Source organism: Myotis daubentonii, chromosome 1 (genome assembly GCF_963259705.1).
Source record: "Myotis daubentonii chromosome 1, mMyoDau2.1, whole genome shotgun sequence".
Taxonomy (NCBI): Eukaryota; Metazoa; Chordata; class Mammalia; order Chiroptera; family Vespertilionidae; genus Myotis; species Myotis daubentonii.
The window spans coordinates 42,298,545-42,326,449 of NC_081840.1; the positions used below are offsets into that span (position 1 = coordinate 42,298,545).

The 27,905-nt window shown below is 49.8% G+C and overlaps 1 protein-coding gene across 1 annotated transcript in view; it reads left to right on the forward strand.

Moving 5' to 3' along the window:
* ANP32A (acidic nuclear phosphoprotein 32 family member A) overlaps window positions 1-27,228 on the forward strand; it is a 41,694-nt gene extending 14,466 nt beyond the window's left edge. The window contains exons 2-7 of the mRNA XM_059697083.1: window positions 18,557-18,706; window positions 18,958-19,080; window positions 21,543-21,744; window positions 23,189-23,286; window positions 25,673-25,739; window positions 26,012-27,228. Of these exons, the coding sequence (XP_059553066.1) occupies window positions 18,557-18,706; window positions 18,958-19,080; window positions 21,543-21,744; window positions 23,189-23,286; window positions 25,673-25,739; window positions 26,012-26,073 (702 nt within the window). The 3' untranslated portion in view covers window positions 26,074-27,228. The remainder of the gene's footprint in view (window positions 1-18,556; window positions 18,707-18,957; window positions 19,081-21,542; window positions 21,745-23,188; window positions 23,287-25,672; window positions 25,740-26,011) is intronic.
* The last annotated feature ends 677 nt before the right edge of the window (window positions 27,229-27,905 follow it).

The window sequence follows — 27,905 nt, forward strand, 5'->3', positions numbered from 1 at the left end:
GAAAGGGAGCAAATTGTGTCCTTCCCAGGTGATGCCGCAGCATTCTGTCAGCTAGTTCTAGTAGCACTCACTGGGTGTGCACTGTGGCTTTGCTCCCATTGGGTTGGTCAGTGTCTCTTCATCCTCCCTCTCTGGAGGGCAGTAGGAAGGGCTAGCAGATCCCCGCATAGCTCCCCTGCAGCTGGGTGCACCAGAAAGGCTTTGTGATGACGTCATCTGTTCGCCAGCCTCCAGCTTGGCTGCCTGTGCGAAAGATCTGTCTGTTCTGGCACAAGGGCCTGTTCCATATGGAGGGCCAGGAACTGGCCATCACACTCACCCAGGGCGTTCCTCTCACTTCTGTACACCTCCCTTTTAATGGAATTTTGGGTGCACACTGGGTGTGGCCTGGGAAGAGTGGGAAGGCATGCACTTGGGCAGAGCTCCCCAGCTGTCTCTGGTAGGCCTGGAGAGGCCTCTCTGCAGGGGTTGGCCTGCTGCCATATGATTGGTTCTGCTTCTTTTAGCTCCCATCCAGCTTGCTGCTCTGTGGCAGACATGCCCTTATGTGTCTTGATTAAGAGAGCTGGTGTGTCAGCACGTCTAGGAGTGGTCTGTGAGTCTGGGGAGGCTTCTCCTCAAGTAGGGTCATCTAGGGCTGCTGTTTGGGGTGGAGGTAGAGGAGCAGGCCTGGGAGCTGAAATGGAATGCTGTTCTTGTAGAAGCAAAAGGGCACTTGGTTCAGGGTAGGCAGCTGACCTCTGTAGATAGATGCTCAGGAGTCTTCCCTCAGTTCAAGTGCCCAGTGTGACCATTCTCAGGGGCCACCACAGGAGACCGTCAAATGTGGGACTGAAAATGCACCTTCGAGTTTGACCAGTAGCTGTCTGGTCTGAAAGGTGCCCACTCAGCCGGAAACCAGGCCTATATGGGCAAATGGCTTGCCAGCCCCAGGAGGCTTATTAAGGCCACGGATGTCCCTGATGATGAGCAACATGGCCTGCTAGTGTTTGATGTGAACCTGAGTTACGAGGGTGATTTCTGCAGATAGAAAATACTGTGTGTGGAAGGGCCGGCCATCCGTTGCCGCATAAGGCATACCTCGCTTGATTGCACTTCACAGATACGATATTCTTCAAAATTGAAGGTTTGTGGCAACCCTGCGCCAAGCAAGTCTATCCATGCCATTTTCCCAACAGGCTCTTAGCACTTTTTAGCACTAGAGTATATTTTAGTTAAAAGTATACACATTTTTTAAGATGTAATGGTGTTGCACACTTAATAGACTATAGCAGGGGTCCTCAAACTTTTTAAACAGGGGGCCAGTTCACTGTCCCTCAGACCGTTGGAGGGCCAGACTATAGTTTAAAAAAAAACTATGAACAAATTCCTATGCACACTGCGTATATCTTATTTTGAAGTAAGAAAACAAAACGGGAACAAATACAATATTTGTATTTGCATGTGGCCTGCGTGCCGTAGTTTGAGGACCCCTGGACTACAGCATAGTGTAAATATAACTTTTATATGGCTGGGAAACCAAAAAATTTGTGTGATTCACTTGATTGCAGTTTGCTTTGTTGAGGTGGTCTGAAGCCAAACCTGCAGTTATCTCCAAGGTCTGCCTGTACTGATTGAATGCCTGCCCTGTGCCTGTTCTGTTCTTTGCATTCTGCATACAGCTAGCATTGAACTAGATGAGCACATCATTTGTACTGCCCATGTGGGGCTAATATCCCATTGAGGGAGACAGTCAGTAATCCAAGCAAAGGCATAACCGCTGGTGTGGTGGGTCCGTGACGACAAATCAAACTGTGTTAAAGGGAGTGGGTGACCCAGGAAGGCCTCTCTGAGGAGGAGCAGAGACTCACAGAACCTACACTGGACTGGGCCTCCATGAGCCAGAATCTTAAGTATCTATCTGATCAGTAAGTACCTATGAATCACCTGCTGATGAGCAAGCTGAAGCCAAGTGAGGTTAAGATGCAAATTCATGAGGTGATTAGTAGGAAAGATGAAATGATACAAAAGAGGGATAAAATATAACTGGCCAGTATTCTGCTCACAACCTTGGGTATTTGCTCTGGCCAGCTTACCCTCTGCCTTTTCATCTCAGAATATGTTTTATTATCCTCTTGAGACTCACACTTTGAAAAATTTATACTTCCAGATTGCATTTATTAACAATAATATTTTTTCATTTATGGCTGGGGGTGTTGGGGTTGGGAGGCAGAAATGCTAAACACATCTATAACTGCCAGTCAGCCTCCAGGCAAGGGCTTAACCACCTGGAGTTGGTGTTCTGCCTGCCTAGGCAGAGGTATGGCCCAATTTTCTTAACCACAGGCTCTCGCTACTGTCCCAGTGGGGTTTCCATTGGTTTTTTGAAATGGCAGTTTTGTGGAGGCCCCCATTGTACTTTGGATTCCGTCTGGACCAGCCCATCCCTCCTGTTGAGGGTCCAGATGCCTTTGGGTGGGCTAGGGAGAACCTACCAATGCCTCTGACCAAAGATGGTGAGGCAGGACTCGGGGTGCCCAGGGTTTATCTGAGCGGGAGTAGCCCACAGTTAGTTCAGGTCACAAATCCAGCCCTGACCCACCTCTTCCAAGGATAAGGCTGAGCATTGATTGGCTGTTAGTTTTCATCTCGAAGCACCACGTTCCTGCATGAATTTGAAAGGAGCTTCTGGTGAAGTGAGGCTTCCTTAATTAGCCTGTTAGGGAACCAGCTTTCCACTATTATGGGGGCTGATAATGTGATGCCTACTCTTCTGCTTCAAGCTTCTAAAGGGAAGGACCCAGATTGTAATCTCTTTACTAAACACTGAGAAACAAAGCATCTCTTCTATGTTTTGTTTATTTTTACCTATTGAATGTCTATGTGCCAGACACCCTATTTATTCATATTTAATCAATACAGAAATACTACAAAATGAGTGGGATTATTCCCACTTTAACAGACAGGGAACTGAGGCTCAGAAAACTAGTTCAGTAATGAACTCAAGGTCAGGTAGTCCTGAGCACAGCCGTGCTTGGGTGCAAAGCCCAGTCACTGACTCAGAGCTGTGCACAGGGCCTCAGATCTTCACTTTGACCTCCTGCCTTCTTCCAGCCACATGGGGCTGCTGAATATTTCCAGAATATGGAACTACTCTCGTCTCCTAACTTCCGTTCCCTTTCTCTGTCATAACAGATGATGCCAACATTTCTGATTTTTAAAAATTTTTTTTGTGTGTGTGAAATAGAATATATATTGAAATGAACAATAAATGTGAGGTCCAGATTTTTCTTCTTTAGATCCTCTCCCCCCACCCCCCATTAAATGATTATTTTACAATGTTGGGGAAATCCCTGTGAAATCCACTTTTCCTGTGTCTGCCCTTACCTTTCTGTGCCAGGGTCTTAATGAGTATGTCTGGATTTCTCTTACACTCTGACTTGCGTCACGCACGAGGGCTTGTACGCGCAGCTGAGAAGCATGCCCAGGGTGCCTCAGATACTAGCTAGAGGGTCTGGAAAGTGGGAGAAGGCCACATGGTTTTCCAGTAAAAGTCGGCTAAGGCGTAATTAGGGACTGAGGTGCTGCCTCAAAAGCAGCAGCAGTGTGTTCTGACCTGTGAGAAGAGTCGTGGTTGTTGTGGAGCAGGCGTGGTGATGCATGTGCTTTGCCTGGAGCATCTCCCTGTCCTGGCCATCAGCAAGACCCCCTTCTGGGACAGGAATTAGGTTTTACCCCTTATTGAGCACCTAGGATAGGCCTTGCATCATGCTAGCTAGTTAGCAAGCATTCCTTTTTTTTTTTTAAATGACCGGAATCGACCCGGGACTCTTCAGTCCGCAGGCCGGTGCTCTATCCACTCAGCCAAACTGGTCAGGGCAAGCATTCCTTTTTTGATCCCTCAGAACACACACCCCTAAGGTGTAGGTATGGCCGCCCATTTTTAGCCGGGGAATCAAATGGCCATCAAGGCCCACTGAACTAGCTGCCCCTGTGTATTGTAGCAGTCCCTTCTCATCCCTTGCAGACTGGACACTGAGGCAGAGGGCAGGGATACCTTTATCATTGGATCCCCAGTGCCTGGTGCATTGACAGGCATAGCTGAATGTCTTAATAAATTTGAATTTGAAGATTAAAAAAAATTTTTGGCACTTGGTAGGTTCTGGAGTAGCATTTCTTAAATGAGTGGAGGGGAAGTAACTTGCCTACGTAGGTACAGTAGTGAGTCCATTAAATTGGAGAACTCCGAGGCTCTATGATGGCTGCCCTTGTAGGTCAGAAGTGGGATCAGATTCCAGCTTCTTGGTTAATAAGCTGGGCGAACGAGAAGTGACATAAGCACCAGCTTATCTGTATTGTAGAATTATTAGAGCAAAAATTGGAAGCAACCCAAATAGTCATCGATAAGGGACTGGTCAAGGAAAAATGATGGCACACCTGCACAGTAGAACACAATGCAAATAAGAAACAAGAAAAATAAGATTCTGAATTTGTTTTTATATGTGTAAACAAATCCTGGTGAGGTGGTTAACTGGAAAGGGTGGGAGAGAGAATTAACTGTTTATACTATTTGATTTTGAAACCATGAGAATGAAAGTGTTACTTTTTAAAACAAGTTTTTCTAAATAACAGAAGTGACTTTGGACCAGCTATTCTACTCATCTGGACAGTTGGATTAGATCAGGGGTTCCTGTGGAGTGAAATGTTGCATATATTGTGAATCTCCAGCTTGTGTAGGCTTTTCCAGGAGACCCTGGCCCTGTCTGACGATGGTATGATGGTATATAGTCCCTTTCATTGGTGGCTGGGACCTGGATGAGCTCAGACTGTTAGAGAAGGTCTGGGGTGGAGCCTTCTGCAGAGGTGTCAGGCCTTGTTCCTGGGAGTTTATCCCATGAGAACCCTGCCCTGATGTGACTCAGTTGGTTCTTCCCCAAAAGTGAAGGATTACAGTGAAGAGAGGCTGTTCTGGAGCATTCTGGCAAACTGCAGTTTCATAGGAAGAAAGAAGTGGCAGAATGTTTTCCCAGATTATTTTTAATGCTTTTCAGTTCAGCAAACATTTGTTGAGAGCTGCATGCAAGGCAGTGTGGGGGAATCAGAGCTGCATCACACCTCATCTCGACTCTCTGGGTGCAAAGTCTTGGGTAAGAAACCTTGTAAAATTCCTCCCCAGGCCCCTCCAGAATAGCAGTTTACCTCCCCCGGTCCCACGGAGACCATGGGACTAGTAGGAGTTCTTTGCATTTTACAGATGAGGAAACTGAGTCTCAGTGGAATCTTACCCACATCCACACAGTTCCTAAGTCGTAAAGCCCAGATCCAAACCAGATTTTCTGACTACTTCACATGTGCCCAAGCTCTCATAATCAACACATCCTGCCATGGGATATTTCCCAGGAGTGTACCCCATTTCTACCTGGAAACATTGGGCAAGCACAATCCTGACTAAAACTCCTTCTCTTTTTTCCTTTAAGAAAGGGCAAAGGAAATCCCAGGCTTATGGTTGGGTCTTAGGTCTTACCCCTTCAATGTGGTCCAAACAATGCTAATTCCTCTGCCTATGAAACCCACCACCCTACCAGCAGTTAAATGCAGTATATCCCACATGTGTGACAGACAGCTGCCCTCTCCCCACCCCATGCTCACACCACCACTTCCTCTTCTTCTACACACTCTGTTGCCGCCACCTGTCCTCCTGGCTGTTCCCCAGAAGGCCAAGCACACTCCCCACTCTCAGGGTCTTTGCCCTGTCTATTCCATCCGCCCAGAAGACTCTTCCTAAGGTCTTCCCTTGGTTTCAAATCCCACTGAAAGCTCAGCTTTGGATAGGCTATCCCTGGCCGCCCTTTCTAAAGGAGTGTCCCTTGTTGCTATTGCTGCCCTCCCCCTTGTTTTCTTTGTAGCACTTACATAAATTATGTACAGGTGTATACACTTATTGGCTTATTATCTTGCTCCCCCACTAGACTGTAAGCCTGAGGCCAGGCACCTAGTTTTGTTTACTGCTGTATCTCCTATGCCTAGCATGGGTGCCCAGCATCTAATAGATTCTGTAAATATTGTCAAATGAGTAGATGGAACTTGTGGCCTAAATTAGTAACACTTCTTTAAAGAGGAAAGAATCACCTGGCTGGCATGGCTCAATGGTTTGAGCATCAACCTATGAACCAGAAGGTCACAGTTCAATTCCCAGTCAGGGCACATGCCTGGGTTGTGGGCTTGATCCCCAGTGTGGGACGTGCAAGAGACAGATGATCAATGATCCTCTCTCATCATTGATGTTTTTATCTCTCCCTCTCCCTTCCTCTCTGAAATCAATCCTATATAATAAAAGCCTAATATGCAAATTGACTGAACGGTGGAAGGCCCCAGGCCAGCCAAGGTGGGTGCCAGCGGCTGGGGGGGGGGGGGCAGGGGGGCAGCCAGGCGTAGGGACCCCAGCCATGCATGAATTTCATGCATCAGGCCTCTAGTAAAAATATATTTAAAAACAAAAGAGGAAAGAATCAAACCATAGCATTGTAAGAGAAGAAAAGACCCAAGGCTCGTCTCTTTTCAGTGCTTTGTCATGCAATATTTTTCATTTAATAACTGTTCAGCACTGTTTATGTGTGAAATTCTTTACAGACAGTCCCTTAGTAGCCTCCAGGGAGCTCACTTATTTTTTATTTATTTATTTTCAGAGCCGCCCATTTTATGGAACAGTGTAATGATTTAAATACCCTATTGTATTTTATTTGGGGCCTAAAACTGCCTCTTTGTAATTCGTGCACAGTGACCTTAGTTCTTCGCCATCGCCACCGAGGACCACAGAATAAATGTACTTCTGTTGCATATGACACTCCCTCAAATAGTTGGAGAAAGATAGTGACCAAGAGTCTTTCCCACCCTCCAGCCTAAACATCCCTAGCTCGTCCAAGTGTCAGTTTTCAGACGTCTCCCCTCTCTGGTTGCCTTCCTCCAGTTTGTAATGCTGCAGGGTTTGGAATTTGAAGTCTGGACCTATTGGAGCAGAGTGTTTTGTGACGCTGAGGGAGGAATGTTGGTCCATCCTGCTTGTTTCTGTCAACACAGCCTGGGATGGCCTGGTCTGTGCTGACCACCTTGGAGGACCTCCTCCATGAGCTTCTGGTGAAGACTAACACATCAGATTCTTTTTTACATCATCTCTGCTGGTCCAGCCCCTCTCTGATCCTCAAGGATTATAAAGATTGTATGGTTTTAATATTTTAGCATTTTGAGATTAAAGCACCTGTAGATCTGTGAATGACAATGAACTCAACTCTATTAAAAAAACACACACACAGTAAAGATAGGTCAAGTTCTGTCATCTAACAATAAAGATTAAAAAAAAGAAAAGTTCTATCACCAAAATGCAGGTGAAGAGGGTGGAGGTCTGGAAGTAAAGCAAAGCCTACAAGCCTTGTAACTTCCTCCTCTCTCCCCCGTTGTTGACTGCCTGCGTCTTTTTCTCAGGCCTGTCTGCCTCCCTCCCATGTTCCATCCTCTTCTCCCAGCAGGGCCTCGCCTTCCCATTCCTTCCTTGCTTTCTCTCATTCCATTGCTTTCCATTTTCCCCCCTTCCAGTTTCTAGACATAGGAACCAACATTTACTTCTTAGCATTTCTTCTACTTCCATCCCCAATACTTTTATCAAAAGCATTTAATTTATAGACTTAGGCAAGTTGCACATACAGAATTTCTCTAAGGGAGAAGAAAAATCAGGTTAAATTGCTTCTTGTGTGTGACCTTGGATGGAAGGAACGTTCAGCCCCCAGCCTTAGGTTCTAATGCATGACTGGTTTCCGTTTCTGCCAAAATCAGCGGTTTCCGACTGGTGGTTGGACACTAGGGCTCAGTGCAGCAGTGTTTGCTCTGTTTCTGTCACTGCCAATATTTTTGTCACTTCGGGTAGGGTTGGCAGGGAAGGAGGCCAAGGTCGAGGGTTTCATCTCTGAGGCCACTTAGCTTTTCCTGCCTCTTCTGCACTCTATTCATACTGGGGTGAGTGGAGGCAGGGCGGGAGGGAGGGAGCTGAATTCAGGCAGGGGGCTCTTTTCCTAACAGCTTTTTTCTTTTTCCTACTCGGTTTCCTCTGGCCTCAAGGAGTTCCCTATGGAGAGGCTTTGAGTTAGGGGTGTGGCCCTAAGTTAGGAGAACGGAGGCTGGCCCAAGGCTGGATTCTGCAGTGGGCTGACTCTAACCTGGGGCGAATCACTGGGTTGGTTCAGTTGCCTGAGAAGCTGGATTGGATCCACTGGTTCCGCAGCGGTGGCAGATGTAGTTCCTTCATTCTCTGAAGCATTTTTAAAAGCCAGGTGGGAATTCGGCAGAGGCCTGTCCCAGGGCTGTGGAAAGTGCCTCGACCTCTGAGTCTGAGTGGTGTCCTCTCTTAGATGGGTTATGGTGGTGGGCGGGGCTGGATGGAGGCTTTGAACTGCCAGCTTATGGATCTTCGTAGTAAAACTGAGGAAATGAATGAACTTTTGTTTTGCAGGCCGTTCTTCTACTCAGGGTAGCTGTTCTGGTCCACACTATACCCATGGCAGAGACCCTGGGCTGTGCTCCCTTCTCACACCCTGCTGACCCAGGGACTCGGGTGGGATCTCTGCAGCAGACAGCCCCCGCTGTCCACAAGTGGTCCCAGCCCAGCCAGGCTTAAATCCTTGAATCTGATCGCAGTAGCCAAAATCAACCGCATTAGTGAGCTGGGACAGAGGGCCCAGGAAGCCATTTTAAAAAAGATATTTTTTTGCCCGGCCAGCATGGCTCAGTGGTTGAGCATTGACCTATGAATCAGGAGGTCGTGGTTCAATTCCCGGTCTGGGCACATGCCCATTTATGGGCTTGATCCCTAGTAGGGGGTGTGCAGGAGGCAACTGATCAATGATTCTCATCATCGATGTTTCTGCCTCTCCCTCTCTCTTCCTCTCTGAAATCAATAAAAATATTTAAAAATTTAAAAATGTATTTGTGTTGACTTGCCCAAGAGTGGAGTTAGTGGGGCACTTTGCTTTAGAAAGTGAGTAAGGGGTCAGCCTTTGCCCACCCCACTTCTTCCTCTCCTCTAGCTGGAGGGACCGGTGTTTCTGAAAGCTAGCTCCTCCAGGCAGAGCACCGGGGCCGCTGGGACCTTAGAAAGGCTGTGTCTGGGGGAGAGGAGCAGGGATAAAGACGGCCAGATGTCCTGTGGCCGAGCGCTGGCTCTCAGGGGGCCTGGGGGACAGGGACACGCTCCCTGGGAGGGTAGGACTCCGCTTGTCTGTGGACAAGGTAAACGCGATGATGCCTGGGGAAGCACTTTGTTTACTGGACCATGGGGAAGAAATGCCAGGTGGTGTCATGGTGCTCGCTGCAGGTCAGGGAGCCTGGTAGAGGGGGTGAGGCAGGGACAGACTACCTTCAGAGGAGGCACAGGGGGTTTGGTCAGAGAGCCATGATGGTGGGGGGGCTGGAAATCCTCCTCTGGATTTGCACTTGATCCCCATGGCCATTAAAAGCTTTGGGACAGGGACTGATGGGAGGTGATCAAAGCGGCGTTTTAGGAAGATTGACCGGGATTTATCCACCCCTGCTCTCTAGCCCTTCCTCTTCAGTCTCCTAGTGGCCAGTGCTGTGGTTCTGTAATGAGGTCATTGTGGGTGGTGTGGGTTTTTTAAGAATCACAGGGTTGTTGATCAGAGAAGGGACCCCGTCAGCTGAGGTGCCTGCCCCCTGCTGCCTTGTGAGATGGCTGGCGGACATCATATGGAGGAAGCCAGACTCCCACATTTGGAACACAACACCCCAGACTTCTGGGGGCTGTTTTTGTGGTCCAGATGTGTTTTAATCGACTACATGACTGACTTTTGCATTTCAGTAATTATCAGGGTAATTGCCCAGTGTCCTGTATTTCCTTTCTGGCATCCCTTAGTGATGAATTCTGGGCTTCTTTAGCCCATGAAATTTCCCACCTACTTTTGGAGAACAGTGACTGAGATTGGGTATAGGTGGGACTAACAAGTGTGTGGACTACAGGATTTTGGAGCCAGAAGGAATCGCACCTCTGTACTCAGGCTCCATTGTTCAGTATGTGGGCTAGGGGCTGGCAGAAGCCCAGAGAGTGGACGTGACCTCCCTCAGCGCGCAAGCAAGGTAGTGGCCAAGTGAGCACCAGAGTCCAGGTCAAACAGCGTGTCGAGCGTCCTTTGCACTGCACCTGCCCACATCTTCTCCCCTTTCCTTCTGCTGGTCCCATTCACATGCCACCCGCTGGGACCACGGTCTTCACTGGACTGTGCTTCCAACTTCTGCTGCTTCAGACCTTCCGGGTCTACTGAAGGTAGGAAGGGACCACTTAGAAGATGCAGCCTGCTGGATTTTTTTCAATTGATCATGCCACCCACAAATTCCAGGAGCCTCATCTCTCCCTTCTGAACTGCTCCCCACTTCCTGGCTCCCAAACAGCTTTCTAAGCCTGTATTCTCTTGCTCTTGGACTATTTTCATTCCTGTGCTCTTACATCAGGCAGTGCTGGTGCAGGGCTGGGCAATCAGGGAAAGCTTCCTGCAGGAGGTGGAACTGACAAGTCCTTGAAGTGGAGTAGGTGGCTGGAAGGGAGAAATGAGATTTTAGGGGAGGAAAGCAAAGGCAGAACGTCAGGGAGGGGCCCCAGCCTTGTTGAAGTTGACAAGAAGTTAAACAGGCCCGTTGGAAGGCCCAAAGCCCAGGTCCTACACCACCTGGGCGGGTCCCGGGGTGGTTCCGGCTCAGAGTCCGTCCTTCTGGCGGGAGGAAGCATCTGCAGTGGAACCAGCTCCTCTGTCTGGGCGAGACAGCCACCCAGTCCTCCCCACGCCCGCCGAGGAGGTAGGAATCCAGTTCCAGGCGGCCAGGGAGCCAGTCACAGGGTTCATGTTAATGCCAGCCCGCCCCCAGCCGGCGCGCAGCCTATTACCCTTGCCGGCCGACAGCTTAATTACCGCTGCTGCAGCGCCCCTGCTTGCGTTGCTCGGTTCCCTAAAATAATAAGGATGGCGTCACCGACTTCCCGCGGCCATGTGCTCCCACCCCGCCCGTGCCTCCAGAGCTCTATTGTAGGAAACAAAATCCAGACACTCAGATGCTTTTTTTTAATCTTGGAGAGGTTTGTTTTCTTTCTTTCTTTCTTTCTTTCTTTCTTTCTTTCTTTCTTTCTTTCTTTCTTTCTTTCTTTCTTTCTTTCTTTCTTTCTTTCTTTCTCTCTCTCTCTCTCTCTCTCTCTCTCTCTCTCTCTCTCTCTCTCTCCCCCTCCCTCCCTTTCCCTCTCCCTCTCCCCCTCCCTCCCTCTCCCCCTCCCTCCCTCCCTCCCTCCCTCCCTCCCTCCCTCCCTCCCTCCTTCCTTCCTTCCTTCCTTCCTTCCTTCCTTCCTTCCTTCCTTCCTTCCTTCCTTCCTTCCTTTTCTTTCTTCTCTTTCTCTCTCTCTCTCTCTCTCTCTCTCTCTTTCTTTTCTTTCTCTCTTCTCTCTCTCTCTCTCTCTTTTTTTTAAGTAATGTGGGCCCTGCCTCTTTTTAAAAGGTCTTTAGGTCGGGTGGACACCTGTCTCAGCTACCATCAAGGCTGAGGAATACCCTCCTCTTAACAGAAACTGAAAGCTACATGGACGATTCCTGGGTCTTCCCCAGGGGACTGGCTTCTGACAAGAGCAGCGGTACGGTGTACATGGTTCAGCAGAAGAATCGCCCAGCCTGGGGTTCCTAAGCTCTATGCAAACTCTGGTCCTGGCTTCCTCTGAGAAAAGGGCTAAACTAGACCAGTATTTTGCCAACCATGGGTCTAAAAAAATTTTTTTAATGCACTAGAAAGGAGTAATTTTAACAGGGTAAGTTTTGTTTCAGTGTGTATGTCTATATGCACACAAAAAGGTATGCCCTGAGTCAAGGTGTAAATGGATTTTTTACTGTGCGGTGTGGTCAGCAAAGCCACTGGCCTAGATGATCCCTAGGCCTGTCTAGCTTTCGAAATGTCTGACTTTTCTCCCAGAGCCTGACTTTTATCGCATGGAACCTCAATGATTTTTGCAGGTTTTGTCACACCAACTGTGAAGCAAAACTAGATTTTATGGTTACAGTGACAAAATCACAAGCATTTATCACTCTAATCGAACATGTTGGGAGAAGCCCGTTTCTCCTCTGCGTTGGTGCCTCAAACAGTCTGGCCTTCTAGCTAGAAATCTGCAACAGGGGATGGCCCATTTAAAAGCTGACCTATTTAAAACCCATGAGTGCGCGCGTGCGTGCACACACACACACACACACACACACACACAACCACCGCAGGGTCAATTTGATTTGAGTCTTCTCTTCTGTGCAAGGCTGGAACTGGAAAACTAAATTGGTCAGGGACTGACGAGGTTGAAACCAAAGCTACAAATATGTACTGAAGTCTTGCTCAGTGAAAAAAGACAAGGGTTGAGGTTAGTGGAACAAAATAATCAAAACAAGGCGTGGATGTAAAATAAAGGGCTGGGTTTGGGGTACACTATCTTAGTTCTCCAAACTGTTAAAAGGCCTTGTATATTCCATGAGGAAGCCTTGCACACAGCTGAGGTAACTCAGATCTGCTGGGGCCTGCCTTTGTTCTCATTATCTATCTATCTATATATCTATATATTTGATTTCAGAGAGGAAGGGAGAGGGAGAGAAAGGTAGAAATATCAATGACGAGAGAGAATTATCAGCTGCCTCCTGCATGACCCTACTTGTGATTGAACCCACAACCTGGGCATGTGCCCTGACTGGGAATTGAACAATGATCTCCTAGTTCATAGGTCGATGCCCAGCTGCGGAGCCACACCAGTCAGGCTGTTCTCATTCTTGTGCTTTGATGGGGGACACAGCAATAAATGTGTCCGGATCAAGGGGAAGGAAAATGGCTTTTTCCAGAGCTGGGCTGTTCAAAGTATTACTTCATTTAATCCAACCCTCAGTGATCAGCACTCTGGTCATTGCAGGAGCTCAGGAGGGGCGAGATGAGCAAGCAAGTGGAGAATGGATTTGAGCTAGGTCTGTCATGACTCCAGAGCCTGCCTTCTGTCCACCTCTCCACCTTGCCTCAGGAAACACTGGGAAAATAAAGAGCAGTTCTCACTCAGCTTCCTTTTCTCTGGTGCTGGCCCCCAGAGGACTATGTTTGAGGCCCAAGTTGTCCATGTAAATCAGCGCCAGCTTCACGGGCATATGACTTGCTCAGTCACACAGGGCCCCATGCTTAGAAGGGCCTGCTCTTGGGTTTAATGTGCTGCTGTCACTGTCTTAGAATTCTTAATTTTTGAGTAAGGGTTCTCACATTTTCATTTTGCTCTGGGCCCTACAAACTACATGGCCAGTCCTGGCTTTGATATGTGTGTCCCCTTTCTTGGTCTCTCTAGGTCCCATCGTATGCCTCCTAGCTGGCACACGGGACTGTAGTTGTTTACCAGCTGTCTGTCTCCTAGCCAGCCACCACACCTCCCGCTCACTGTCCCCTCAGCATTGGCCCAGGTGAACAGTGACACAGGAGCACCCTGTCTGGAGAGAGGGGCAGAGCACTGGGTCAGGAGGGAGGAGTGTGTGCAGCTCGCTTGTCTCCGGGATACAAGACATACTGAAAACCATCGCTGCTGCTGTTTACAGAGGGAGGGTGTTCATTCAACTTGTCTTGGACCAGTTACATTGTAAATTTCATGGCCTGACTTACTCTGTGTGCCCCGCACCTACTGTTGTGCCTGGCACGATAGACAGGACATTTGTTAAGCAGTTGCTCCAGTGTCCACTCCCCGCTAGGCTGATTATGGAGAAGGACAGTCCCTGACCTCTAGGAGGCTCGAATGCTTAATACACGATTAAATGATTCATGCAGCAGCTGCCTTTGGTGCCCTGGGATGCTCAGAGCTGGATGCAGGGGAAGGCCTCCTGGGCAGGGGGGCCTTGTGCAAGGATGAGAGCGGGGAGCAATGAGATTGGAGGACGTAGGGGGGGAGCCAGAGTGGAGGGCCTCCAGGTTAGTTTAGGGACTTGAATTCCCCCCCCCCCCCCCCCCCGGCGGTGGCCACAAACTGGGAATGTTTTCTAGGGAGAGTTTGCATTTTATAGGTTAACAAATATCCCTTCTGCAGAGGCTGAGCCCAACATCTCAGGGATACAGTCAGGGTTCATTCAGCCCGTCAGCAGGGTCCTTGGCCTCCAGTCAGGGCCTCTTCCCAGGAGTCACAGAGGCCCCTTGGGAAGCAGAGCAGGCTCGCAGTGACTTACGTGACTGGCCAGGACCAGGCTGCAGTGTTGGGAACACAGAGGAATGGCCAAATTGGAGCCACTGTAAAGACACGATTGCACAGTTTTGGAACAACCAGTGGGCTCCTCAGTAATAATGTGTTCATGTTGATCGTGGACCTCACAGCTCTCGGTGGTGAGAAATGGCCACTGCACTCTTGCTTTGTGGACAAGTTTTTCAGGAAATACCGGGGCCGGGCAGTCTGACTTCTAGGGAACTTCTTAGTGCCCCACTCGCATCTCTTTGGGGCCGAGTGTGGCTATTCAGGCCTCTCTGGGGTGTCAGCACTGGAGGCACTGGGTCCTGTGTAGGTTTGTCATTGGCGTGTCTGGAGAGCTCCTGATACACGCAGTGTCGTTCCAGCTGTTGAACTAGAAAGAGAGTAACCACATTCGGATATTTTTAAACAGCCAGTGGAGTTGGGAGAGAGTCTAAACCCAAAGTACAAATTTCCGGTTTAATTTTAACTTTGCACTTAGCTCACACCCAGGATTTGGCAGGAGGAAATGGGCCTTAAATTTTTTTTTTTTTTTAAAGAGAACACTCCCTGGAATGTCAGGGATGCTCTCTTCACCTGGAGGGGTTTAGATCAGTGGTTCTCAACCTTCCTAATGCCGCGACCCTTTAATACAGTTCCTCATGTTGTGGTGACCCCCAACCATAAAATTATTTTCGTTGCTACTTCATAACTGTAATTTTGCTACCGTTATGAATCCTAATGTAAATATCTGATATGCAGGATGTATTTTCATTGTTACAAATTGGACATAATTAAAGCATAGTGATTAATCACAAAAACAACATGTAATTATATATGTGTTTTCTGATGGGCTTAGGCGACCCCTGTGAAAAGGGTCGTTTGACCCCCAAAGGGGTCGCGACCCACAGGTTGAGAACCGCTGGTTTAGAGCTTGGTCACCAGGCAGAGACGGGAGGAAGCGGGTGGCAATTGCGGCAGTTCAAAGTGGTTTAATGGAACGCTGGGGCGCTTTGGAGGTGTGGATAGATAGCCTGTTCCTATTCGGGAGCTCTAAGAAGTGTGGCCCTCATCCGAGGTAGGGGTGGGCCCACTGACTTCCGCTGTTTGGCTGGCGTTTTTGTTTTTCCTGTTTGGTCCATTTCAGACTTTTCACAGGCAGCTTACCTGCCATCCCCATCGACCCACAAAGAAGGGGTTTCCCCCAGTGTGGTTTGTACATTTTGGTGAAAGCACCCTGGGGTCTAAGCCTAGACTTGCCCCTCCTCTTTAATCTCACCCCAAAGAGTGCTGAAACCCCCAACAGGAAGGAAATGCAGGAACCCCGGGGATCCTGCACGCCCCACAGACCTACAAACCCCACAGACCTGGCCCCCAGACACCACGGGCCTCCCTTGCCAGTGACGAAGCAGCCTCTTGCTCCCTGGGGAGAGTGGGGTCCCCCAGCCCCTCTCCAGATCTGTGCTCCCTGACTTCAGCCTCATCTGAGCGAGGGCTGGGTTGTTTTGTGCTTTGGTTACTGAGGAAGTGTAACCAGGGTGGGGACTGCTGGGAGTGGCCCCCACCCGGCTGGTGGAACAGTTAAAAGAGGGGCAGAAGGGGAGCAGGGGGCTGCCAGGGCAGCTTGTTCGATTGAGTTGGGGCTCTGGGAGCGCCTGTGCCCTATATATGAGAATGTCAGAAATCACCGGGAGCCAACACTGACCACCAGGCCCAGCAGACACCCTCCTGTGACCACTCCTGCCCTTGAGAAATGGGAGAATGCCCTGTGGAGCCACTGTGGGTCTGGCACTTAGAGGGTGGGTGCCTGCTGAGGGCTCAGGAAAGAGCCCAGGATTGTTATTAATAACACAGTAGTAATAGTAGCACTTACTTGCAAATTGGTCCGGAGAGGAATGGCCACCAGTTTGGTGTGGTGCTGGAGCTGGAGCCTCTGTCTGTGGAATTCCCAGGCAGCACTGCGCTGCTCCGGGAAAGAGGTCGACTTCAAGAAGGAATTCCCTTGACTCTCCAGCACCACCTCCCCCAGCTCTGGGGCCTTCTCCTTAGCTAATGGCCTTAAGAGGAGACGGCGTTGACCCGGTTAGAGAACTCGCGTGTCTGAAATCGTTGAGGGCGGATTGGAATCCGTTCTCATATTTGTCTTTCTTTGGTGGAGGTTACGGAACTCCCAAGACCTTCCAAGGAAACAGTAACTAAAGAAGCTGGTGGGCCCTGTGACTCCGGCGTTTACTACAGGCTGAAGGAGAGTCCTCCCTCCCCCAGTACAGTTGCTGTCCCTCCATCTGCTCTGCTCCCCTGAGGCCTGGCTTCCTGGCTCTACACTGATTTCCTGCCCTAGGGTAGGACTTATTCCCAGGCATTCTTGCCACTGACCTTGAGAAGGTGACTTGACCTGGACATCTGGCCTCTCCTGGGGACTGAGAGAGTGGGAAAGGACAGGAGAGGCCCCAGGAAAGGTGGGCCTTGGCGCCAGTGCCTAGGTCCAGAGCTTCTAGCCGTGAGGGGTTAATGCTGTGCTGTGCTCGGCCCCTCCTTGCAAATTGCCACTGTTCTGGGCTGAGCTGCGTGCATCGCTCCAGCAGGGAGGAAGAGAGCACTGTTGTGCCCTGAGCTCCCCTAGTCTGCCCACTGGCAAGGGTAGCCTGAGGAGGGGCACGGCAGGCCTCTGTGGGTCTGTTCCCCCAAGTTGGCATTTGACCCAGAGATGTCCTAATCAGAGGGGCACCTGGAGGACCCTGGCAAGATGGTCATCCTGGGCCCTGCAGGGAAGAGCTATGCAAACTGCTGCAGGGAAGCGTGGGGCAGCCTGGCAGGCAGGTTAGAGGGTCCGACTGCTTATCCCCGAGAAGAAGAGGCTCTGAGGGGCAGCAGTGACCCTTTGGACATTGTAAGGCTGTTGCTGAGAAGGACGGGCCTATCCATGTGACCCGGGGGTGAGAAGTCAGGCCTGGGGGTGGAAGTCCTAGGGCCGGCATGGCCAGGGGGCAGCAGTGCGTGTTTCCTGGGGGCTGCAGGGAGCAGGCAGGGGTGCTGTGTCAGGCCCAGGTGCGGCCAGGAGGAATCATCTGTAAGGTGCCTGTCAGCCCTGGGGTGCCCGGGCCTCGCAGCCTGTCAGGGACCCGAGTGGGTAATGGGCATCTGCCTGGAGGCCCAGCACCCCGTCTGCCCTGGTTGACTCCCTGGGTCGGTTCAGGCCTGAGACATGATCGCTCTTCTCAGCTAGTGTCCGAAAGCCTGGCCTCCGGCGTCAGCCAAGTCTGCCTTCTAACAACCTAATGAGAGGGCGGCTCTTTTATCAGTTCTTTCTGCCTCGTTAGAAACAAAGGATGGGGCCCAAGAGAGGAGAATCTAAGACCCCTAATAGGGCAAACTGCCTCCAGAGAGTTGGGCGGGAGGCAGAGCCATAGAAGTGCCTCCAAAGACCAGCTTTTGGACTTGGTTGCCCTCAGCATTTCGCTATGGGTCCATCCTGGCTTGTGGATTTCCATTCTCTCCTTCCACATCTACTCAGGTCCCCAAAGGGCAAAGCCAAGAGCTGAGATATCCGATATGGTAGCTTACATGTCTCTTAATATTAATTGAAATTAAATTAAATTTAAAACTCCGTTCTTGGGTCTCACCAGCCACATTGCAGGTGCGCAGTGGCCACCTGTGGCTAGTGGCTCCCCTCTCGGACAGCGCAGGGTTTCCCTGGCCGCCGGAAGTCTATGGGACAGCAGTGGTCTAGCGCATGGAGAGTTGGAGGAGCCCGGTGATTGTCTCTCCCTACCCTGGGGTAGGCCAGTTAGTGACCATGGTGACATTCCAGGCCAGGTGGGCAGGTTATGCCTGGTGGCGAGAGCGGTGTGAGAGCAAGAGAGGGAGGGTACGCCAGCAGGAAGAAGGTCACAGACATATGGAGGGGAAGGGAGCACAGGGGCTGAGGAGGGGAAGTAGCGAGCTGGCCTTAGGCCGGTCCGGCTGGGGCCATGATGGGCGTGGGGTGAGGCTCAGAGGTCCCCTGGCGTTAGAGCGAGGATCTGGAGGCTGTGCTGGTGCATGGTAGGGTTGGAATGAGACCACCAGTGTTGCCGATGCAGCAGGGCTTACTGAATTGATCTTCTGCCGTTCAGCCGTGCCTCCCGTCTGGAGTGGCCCCTGGTTCTGCAGCTCCGCTCACCTCAACCTGAGCCCCCGGGTAGAAAGACCAGGGTGGGCATGTGCAGTGCTGTTTTAACGAGGGCCGCTTCCTGGCTTTGTCTCCCTGCCCTCCAAGGAGGCCTGACACCTTTACCTTTCTGCCTCGGCCTGTTCCTTCCTCCATTCACACAGTCCTTCCCTTTCCAGGTGAAAGAGCTTGTCCTGGACAACTGTCGGTCTTGTGAAGGCAAAATCGAAGGCCTCACAGATGAATTTGAAGAACTGGAGTTCTTAAGTACAATCAACGTAGGCCTCACCTCAGTCGCAAACTTACCAAAGTTAAACAAACTTAAGAAGGTAAATAGAGTGTAGAGGAGTGTGTGTGTGTGTGTGTGTGTGTGTGTGTGTGTGTGTGTGTGTGTGTACATACGTGCACGTGTGCCCTCAAGCAGGCGGTGGGGGTGGGGAGGAGGAATGGCCATCACTTCATGTTTAGGGAGCGTAATTGAGGGTGTATCCAGCTGCCTGCCCCGCTGTCTGCCAGGCTCTGAGCGTAGAGCCTTCATTTTAAGAGCTGTTTCTGCTTTTTATTTCCCTGCCTTGTTTAGCTTGAACTAAGCGATAACAGAATCTCAGGGGGCCTGGAAGTATTGGCAGAAAAGTGTCCGAACCTCAAGCATCTAAACTTAAGTGGCAACAAAATTAAAGACCTCAGCACAATAGAGCCACTGGTGAGTCACTGGGTCCTTCCCTCTCCACAGGGCGGGTGGAGGGCGGGACTGATAGCAGGGAATGCTGCTTTTGTATAACGCCCCCCCCCCCCCTTATTTTACTTTTTTTACTTCATTGGATTCTCACTATGTACTGTGAGATAGAGTTTGAGCAACTATTTCTGCTTCATCCGTCAAGAAACCGAGACCTAGAGCAGTTACGTGACTGGGCCCAGGTCACACAGCCAGGCTGGCAGTCTGGGGGAAGACCAGGACCCTAGCCCAGTGATGGAACCTTTTGAGCTCGGCGTGTCAGCATTTTGAAAAACCCTACCTTAACTCTGGTGCCGTGTCACATATAGAAATTTTTTGATATTTGCAACCATAATAAAACAAAGACTTATATTTTTGATATTTATTTTATATATTTAAATGCCATTTAACAAAGAAAAATCAACCAAATAAATGAGTTCGCGTGTCACCTCTGACACGCGTGTCATAGGTTCGCCATCACTGCCCTAGTCTCAGCTTCTGGCCTCGTGCTTTTCCTCATGCAGTGTCTGCTTCATTCTGGAAACTGGAGCTGACATTTCTTCAAGCTCCTGGCCCCTCTTTGGGGAGGGAGGATCCATCCAAGAACTAGGCTGATCCCAGAGGAGGCAAATCTGTTTTCTCCTTGGTCACTGACTGGCCGAGGCTGGTGCCTCTGAAGGGTGAGAGATGGCTTGGCCCCGACACAAGCCGTCTGGGGTGGCAGAGAACTGTGGTCTGTGAGCCTCATGCCGCCTTCCTCTGCTGTCTTCCTGGAACTGAACACACCCCAACATTCCTACTAGCCGGAACGGGCAAGTCCTGGTCAGGATATCAATTTTTACAAAAGCAGGATCTGAATGACTGAATTATCTTGATTTTTTTTTAAAGGAGGTCCACTGTAAGATGTGTCATTGGTTCATTAGTAGATTTTTTTGAAAGATAGAAATGTTACCACACAAAATAAACACAGTTATTGTAAATATACACCTACGAGTCACTTCATCCGCCATGCAACTTAGAATCAGGGAAAAGCCCTGAGGGTCTTTTGTCACGCTCCCTTTTCTGAGGTGGAGGTTGGAGCATTCCTCAGTTGGGTTTGTAGGTTCTTGTCCGAAAAGCACTCTTTGCCCTCCCTCTGTGGGTGCTCGGGGGCTGGTGGATGGCCCCGGTGGCAGAACGGGAAGCTAGACATTTTCTGCCCACCTGTGGCATGGGGTCACCCACTAGAATGGCCTGCCTTCCCATGGAACTTCTTGTCAAGTCCTCCTGATGGGAAAGCAAAACAATTTTGTATATCTGAAAGTCTTAATTTCATTACAAAAGGAAAAATGTGTGGCGGTCTATCTGTGTGTTTGGGAGGTGAGGGACCAAGTGTATAAAACACTGTGAATCAGTCATTGTTAGAGATCAGATATAACACACACACACACCATGCTCCTCCCACCCAGACCACACGTTTCTGTAGCTTCCTTTTCCTAGTGATCAGTGTGTCCGATGGGTTACACTCACCGCTAAAGGGTGGGCAACTGCTTTGGTTGGGGGTGCTGGGCTCACCTACCCAAACCACAGCCCAGATTCCCTCCCTGCCCTTGACCCTCGGCTGAGAACGGTCAGGTCTCTTTCGTGAGCTCTTGAAAGAGCAACCTGGTTGCTGACATTGACCCTGAGGGACAGTGGCTTTAGTCACCTGTTAGGCCTGGCCTCGCGGGAGCAGGGGCTTGGCCTGGGGCAGGGTATTCTTGCTATCTGTGTGACCCTTCCACTTCCTGGGCCTCAGTTTCCTCAGACACCAAGCAGGAATATATGAGCAAATGTATTCACGTTAAGTGCCATGAACAAAATCTGGATCCTATGCCGGTTTTTCTCTTGTCCTTTTTGACAGGCAGCATGGTGGAGAGTATGCACAGGGGGGAAGCGGGGCTGCCAAACCCCAGTTCTCTATTTCTTCAGCTGGAAAACGAGCGCATAATTATTTCTACCTTATCAGGGTTCTGAGGACAAACTGAGTTAATACACAAGTGCTGTGTTGACTCCTCTTATTCTAGCGGCAGGGGTTAGTATGTTGGCTCATGCTGCCATGTTAGTTCCCGTCTGGCCCCTCGTCACAGGGGCAGGCAGCACAGCTCTTGTCTCATGCACCAAGAGAGCCCCACCTGAATTTCAAGCAGAATGAAAGTGTGGGCATTGGATGAGATTTTAACGATAAAATCCAACCCTTCATTTTCCAGGTGAAGAAACTGAGGCCCGTCCACCAGGGGTGCTGTGTTTGGGGGGACACTGTGGCCAAGCAGGACCAAATCAGAATTCCTTACCCCTGTGGCCTTTGCTCTTCACACTGTCTCACTTCATCCCCACCTGTTCCCCTGGGTGGTTTCCCCTCTCCCCACCTGTCCCCTCCTCTCCTGCCTCCCACAGGTCACTCACTGCTGACTTTTTTTTTCTGCTTGCAGAAAAAGTTAGAAAACCTCAAGAGCTTAGACCTTTTCAATTGTGAGGTAACCAACCTGAACGACTACCGAGAAAACGTGTTCAAGCTCCTCCCACAACTTACATATCTCGATGGCTATGACCGGGACGACAAGGAGGCCCCTGATTCCGACGCCGAGGGCTACGTAGAGGGCCTGGAGGAGGAGGACGAGGAGGATGAGGATGGTGGGTGGCCGAGTGAAGGCCAGGGCAGGCCCGGTTCCTCCCTGCTTTACAGAGGGGTGGCCTGGGTGTTGGGAGGCCCCCACTGGCTGCTGAGGGGTGGGACTGTCAACCTCCTTCCAAAGCTATGGAGAGAGTGGGGCTCTCTGCTGTGCTTACCGGTGTCCCTAATCTGGGCCATTGGTTGACTCCCCTAAAAGAACTGCGTGAGCCTGAGAAACATCCTCAGACTCTGACTGTATAGTAACTTTTTAAAGACCATCTAGCAGAAGCCTCAGTTGTTTTTTTGTTGTTTTTTTTCCCCTTTCCAAAGTCCCACTGGAAATGACTCTAGACTCAGACACTGTCCCAGGGAGGGGTGAGCAGATAGAGGAAGGTGGGGTATGGTCTGAGGTGTCCAGTCATGGAGCTGGAGAGGTTGTGGGGCCCCCTGGTGGCTGCAGCCCAGAGAACCACAGTCCAGGACTTGGGGGTGTGAACTTGTGAGCCCCAGGGACCCGGGCAAGTAGAGGCTGCAGGTAGCATGGTGGGCTCCCTGGCAGTGTGGCGAGCAGCCAGGGTGGCAGGGAGGGAAAGGAAAGGGTGCCTTCTCTTACCTTCCCTCGTCACCAGCACAGTGTGGCTTTTCCATGGGTCTTCATGGCCAGAGTACAGTTGAGAATGGACATACTTACCTGGTTAATTCAGACCCAAGATTTTGGTTTTCCTTGTTAGATGGGAGTATTTTGCAAGATATTCATGCACTTTGTGACACAACATAAAGGGCCCAGGACTGGAGTCCTGAGACCAGGTTTCTAGGCACAAACTAATGTGATGTGTGACCTTGAACAAGTCACTTCTCCCCTCTGCCTCAGATTTCTTGTGGGGGTGGGGAACCTTTCTTCTGCCAAGGGCCATTTGGATATTTATGACATCATTCGAGGGCCATACAGAATTATCAACTTAAAAATTAGCCTGCTATATTTGGTCAAACAATTAACTCACCCCTAATGCCTTGGCAGGGCCAGACCAAATATTTCAGGGCCTTATACAGCCCATAGGCTGATGTACCCCACCCTTGCTTTAAAGTGAGCAGTTTGGCTGGGTGCTCTTTCTAAAAGAATTAATTTCTCAGCTTTCCCGGCTGTGAAATTAATTCATAACTGTTCCTCTGATCCCTCCATTTCTCCGTGGTCTCAACCTCCACAAAAAATCTCTCATTTTTGTACAGCTAGGGGAGGAGGACTTGTCGCTCACACCACTTCAAGTGCTTGTCTTTTAGATCATTTCAGGATGTGTTCTGTCACCTCAGGCATCTCGGCTTTGGGCCTTGGTGGGGTGTGAGGTCATGGGCCCCACACTGAGGACCTTACCACTCCTGCCGGGCCCGCCAGGCTGGGGCCTGTGCTGTGCAAGGGAGGAGCCAGCTCACCACCAATTCATTCTTGTCCCCATTTCCACTGCACAGAAGAAGAGTATGATGAGGATGCTCATCTAGTGGAAGATGAAGAGGATGAAGAAGAGGAGGAAGAAGGTGAAGAGGAGGATGTGAGTGGAGAGGAAGAGGTAAGTGCCTGGCTGGGTAGGGTACTATCTCCCTGAGCCCCTCTTGCTGCCTTTGAGTCAGTCCCAGGAAATGCCCCAGTGACCCTGGGAAACCCAGGAGCCCCGGTTGGGGAAATGAGTCCATTTCGGGCCCTTTATTGGGCTGGTTTGAACGAGGCCAGACTTGCAGCAAGCCCTGGGAAGGTGGATTAGGAGCGGGCGAGAGGGGATTCTGGAGGCAGGGAAAGAGGGGACTTCACCTGCTGGGGTAAGCCCGGCCCTCATTTCTGTGTGAAAATTAGTTCTTACTGCAACCATGTCCCCATTTCCTGCCCTCTTGCATTCATATGTTAATTCACTGAGCACTCACAGTGTATTAGGGAAAATCAAAGACTGCCCTGAACTGATGGATAATGAAAGACACTGCTGGGTCCCAAATCACAGTGACAAGGGTCTAGTGCGCACAGTGGAAGTAGTGCCATTTTCTTCACACACTGACTGGTTCCTAGTTTTTTGGTGAGTCGGTGATGTGTCTGTGAGTGGTAACATAGCACAGAGATTTAGCTGTGTGTCCCCGGACAAACTCCTTGACCTTTCTGGACCTATTTCTTCATCTGTGAAATAGCCACCTGGATTGTAAATAGGGATCAACTCACTACACTGTCAAGAGGATAAACTAATTATGAGTAAAATGCTTCAGGACAGTGTCTGACTAGGGTGTTTGACCACTTGCTATTTTAGGCTTTCACACCCTTCCTTCTCCAAGATGCCGGCTCAGCGTGCTGGGTTTTGTGTCGGGTGTTCTGAATCTCTCTAGAGCAGAGTCATTTTCCATGATTTGTTCAAAATTCTGCATCAGCTCTTGCTGATTATAAAAGTTAGACGTGGGGAGGTTTAAAATGATAACAGCATGGACAGGGCTCCTGGTTTCTCCCGGTTTTCTGTCTCCTGATTGGGCACACAGACACCCACCTGCTGAGCACACCCACTTGGGCAGGCTCTCCCAGCTGGCACAGCCCAGGCTTGGGAGAGGCAGGCAGGTCCAGGCGGGGAGGAGAGCTGGTCGATGGGCTTGGTTCCTGCCTGGTCTCGGTGCAGTTGCCCTTCTCCCGGAGTGTAGGCTGCTAGGCTCACCTCTGAACCCTTAGGAAAACAGGCCTCCCCCGCTCCCAGGACAGGGCGGTAAGTCGTGTTGACTAATGGGCTTCTTTGTCTTGTTCTTCCTGCCACAGAAGCTGCAGCGTGCAGGGTTGGGGGGGGTGTGTATGTGTGTGTGTGTGTGTGTGTGTGATCTCCTTGACCATCTGCAGATTTCCAGCTTTCAGTAAAGGAGAGCTTACACATACACACACACACACACACACACACACACACACACACACCAGTCTCGGCAAACAGACTGATTAAGGAATTCTTTTGTGACAAAAGGATATTTCCCTTGACAAAATGAAGTCTATCACCAAGTTCTTTTTAAACAATGGCTTGCCTGATGCTTGAGGGACAGTGTTCAACGGGCAGAGATTTAACTAGCATGTAACACGGGAGCAACAGAAAGCAAGGGTCCTGTGTTGAGAATGAAGTCACACATCTGGCTGGATCTTACCAAGCTGGGATGATGCCCTCAGTTGAATTTATTCTCCCCTCCAAGTGGTCCAAGTTTGCAAGATGGTGCTGGGCTGTGAGGGGTGAGGTTGGACTTTCCCACAGAGTCTGTGTTTGCTGGAACTGGGGTCTTCCTTGAAGCCAGCACTAGATTGAGGACAGATGGAAGGATGGCCTACTTTCCATGGCAGAGAGTCTGCTTGGGAACCTGTTCTCCTAAGAGAGCAGCGCATTGGATTAGAATGCTGCCTGAGTTGTAGGGACTTCAGCTCAGGAGCTCTTGACCTGGGGTAGGAACCACAGCCCCCTAACATTGTTTGCAAGTATTGTATGTGATAGGGGTATTTTCTGGGGGGGAGTTTAAAGCTTTCCATAGAATCTTTTTTTTTTTTTTGAGATAATCTTTTTTTTTTTTAATTTTTTATATGTATTTTATTGAGTTTTCACAGAGAAGAAGGGAGAGAGATAGAGAGTTAGAAACATCGATGAGAGAGAAACATCGATCAGCTGCCTCCTGCACATCTCCTACTGGGGATGTGCCTGCAACCCAGGTACATGCCCTTGACCGGAATCGAACCTGGGACCTTTTAGTCCGCAGCCGACGCTCTATCCACTGAGCCAAACCGGTTTCGGCTTTCCATAGAATCTTAAAAGGGGTCTGTGATGGGAAAGAATGTCCTTGCATGGGGCTCTGAGAGGCTGGGGATGACCTGCCTTTTTTGAGATCAGTGCTGGGGAAAGTGGCTTCCTCGGCAGGTCCGTGGCCCGGGGCGCTACTGATGACAGCACACATCTTCTCTCCTAGGAGGATGAAGAAGATTATAACGACTGGGAAGTAGACGATGAGGAAGATGAAGAAGAGGCTGCTGGTGGTATGGCAGCCTTTGTACTCTTGGCTGGTGGCAGCTAGCCCCTTCTGTTGACAGTAGATTGTGTAGACCCCAGGGACCTGGCAATGGGCAGAACATGCCCATCTGAGGCTGCAGGTGCCTGCCTGGCTTTGCAGATGTCCTGGCTCAGTTGCCAGGAGGGCAAAGCTTCCTAGATGTCTGGCCCCTGGCTCCAGTTTTTGGGGGGGAGGGGGGGTGGTAAATCAGAGGTAGGGCCACTCTTTAATCTGAATGCCTTTTCCTTACTCTTCCAGAAGAAGAAAAGGGTCAGAAGCGAAAACGAGAACCTGAAGATGAAGGAGAAGAAGATGACTAAGTGGATACCTATTTTGAAAAATTCCTATTGTGATTTGACTGTTTTTACCCATACCCCCCAAATCCTGACCCCCGAAACTTATTTTTTTCTGATTGTAACGTTGCTGTGGGAACGAGAGGGGAAAAGTGTACTGGGGGTTGTGGGGAGAGGGTGGGCGGGAGGGGGTGGAATAAAATACTATTTTTACTGCCACTCTTTATTTTTCCCCCTACTTTTTTTGTGTCTGTTTTTGCCCCTGTAATTGCAATAGCTGAGTACACACCAAGTGAGCATTTGTTCCATGCCCTCGGAGAGGATGGTTTGGAGGCCTCACATTTCCTGGTGTCTCCCGAGTCTCTTGAGTTGGTTGGAAGGCCGAGGCTGCCTCAGTTTGGTTTCTCAAAGCCCAGGAGCGACTGAGCACCAGCCACATCTTACCTCTTGTTCTGGTTCACGTGGTTTCTGCATTTCTTGGGCCTGTTAGAGACATCCAACGCCCGCCCTGGTTTTAAATAGCAACCTAAAGGCGGATTTTGGCACTGGCCGGGGACAGTCCCCATCTCATTCCCTTTCCCTCTTCACAGATGGGGGTGGGCTTCGTTCTGCGAAGAAGACTCTCATGCCGCTCTCGGAGTAGGAGCGATGAGCCAGAGAGCTGGAAACGGCGGCTCATGAGTAAAATGGATTTGGTGGTTAGAACGAAAAGAGGAGAAGCAAACCCTTAACCGTGAACCTCTTCAAAAGATTTTTAAAGAACTCCCCTCTCTCGTTCTGTAAAATATTAGAACGCTTTGTTTTACAAAATGACAAGAGAATTCTTCCACATGTACTCCGTGCTTAGACCATTTTTACAAACCTAAGTGCAGGAGACGTTGCTGCATGTCGGCTGGGTTGGTTGGTTTGTTTTCATACGCCCGAGCACGGACAAACTAGCGCAAAATTGTATTTTCTTACCTAGTGGGAATCTGAAATGACTGCAAACTCCTAGTGAATGTACAGGTTTGCTTTCGTTGTCCTCTTCCGGATTGCTTTAGAAGTGACGTGTTTCCTGGCCCGTGTTTCATCTGTACAAAAGAGCATCTGCACCAGTTCCTTTCCTCCCCCTCAGAAGAGCCAAACTTTGAGTTTTATGTCTGTTTGTCATTGATAAATTTCAATAAATCTTTTTATACAATTTTTTTGGGGATGGCTTCTTTGAGTCCAACAGGCCATTGATCTAAGATGCATTCCACACCACCTGCTCGCTGACGGCTCCCTGACCACATAGCTCTTCTCATGGGACGTGTAACCCGGTACTACGTTTGGACGCTTTGGTCTCAAAGCGAGACTCAGCGGTGTGCGTTCTTCATGAAAAGCTTCATGTCGGAGGGGGGAGAAGTGTGAAGAGAAAAAGATAAAAAACCAAACAGTCACCAAAATGTTAGGCCGACCTTGGGACCAGAGCTTAGTCTGAGTACCTTCCATTGTCTTGTTGAGACTGTAAAACGGAACATAGGCCTGAGAGCCTCAGGAATGTGTGGACACATTTGTTCCTTATTGACTTAGCATTATTATGATCACTTCTCTACCTCTCACGGGTCTTCAAAAACATCTAACCAGGACACGTAGCGGCCCACTAACTGTTCTGATGTGTTCCATCCTAACCAATGGTTAGATGTTATGTCCAGCTTAGCACCACAGTGGACATTCTGTTACACGTTTTGAGGATTTCTTAGAACAAATGCTTAGAAGTAGTGTCATGGCACCAAAGCTGACATGTCTAACACCCGCATGCAAGGTGCTGTGTTTTCCAGAAGGGTTATGCTAATGTGCTGTGGTAGTTTATACATAGGCACATGTCTTCATCCTCAGCC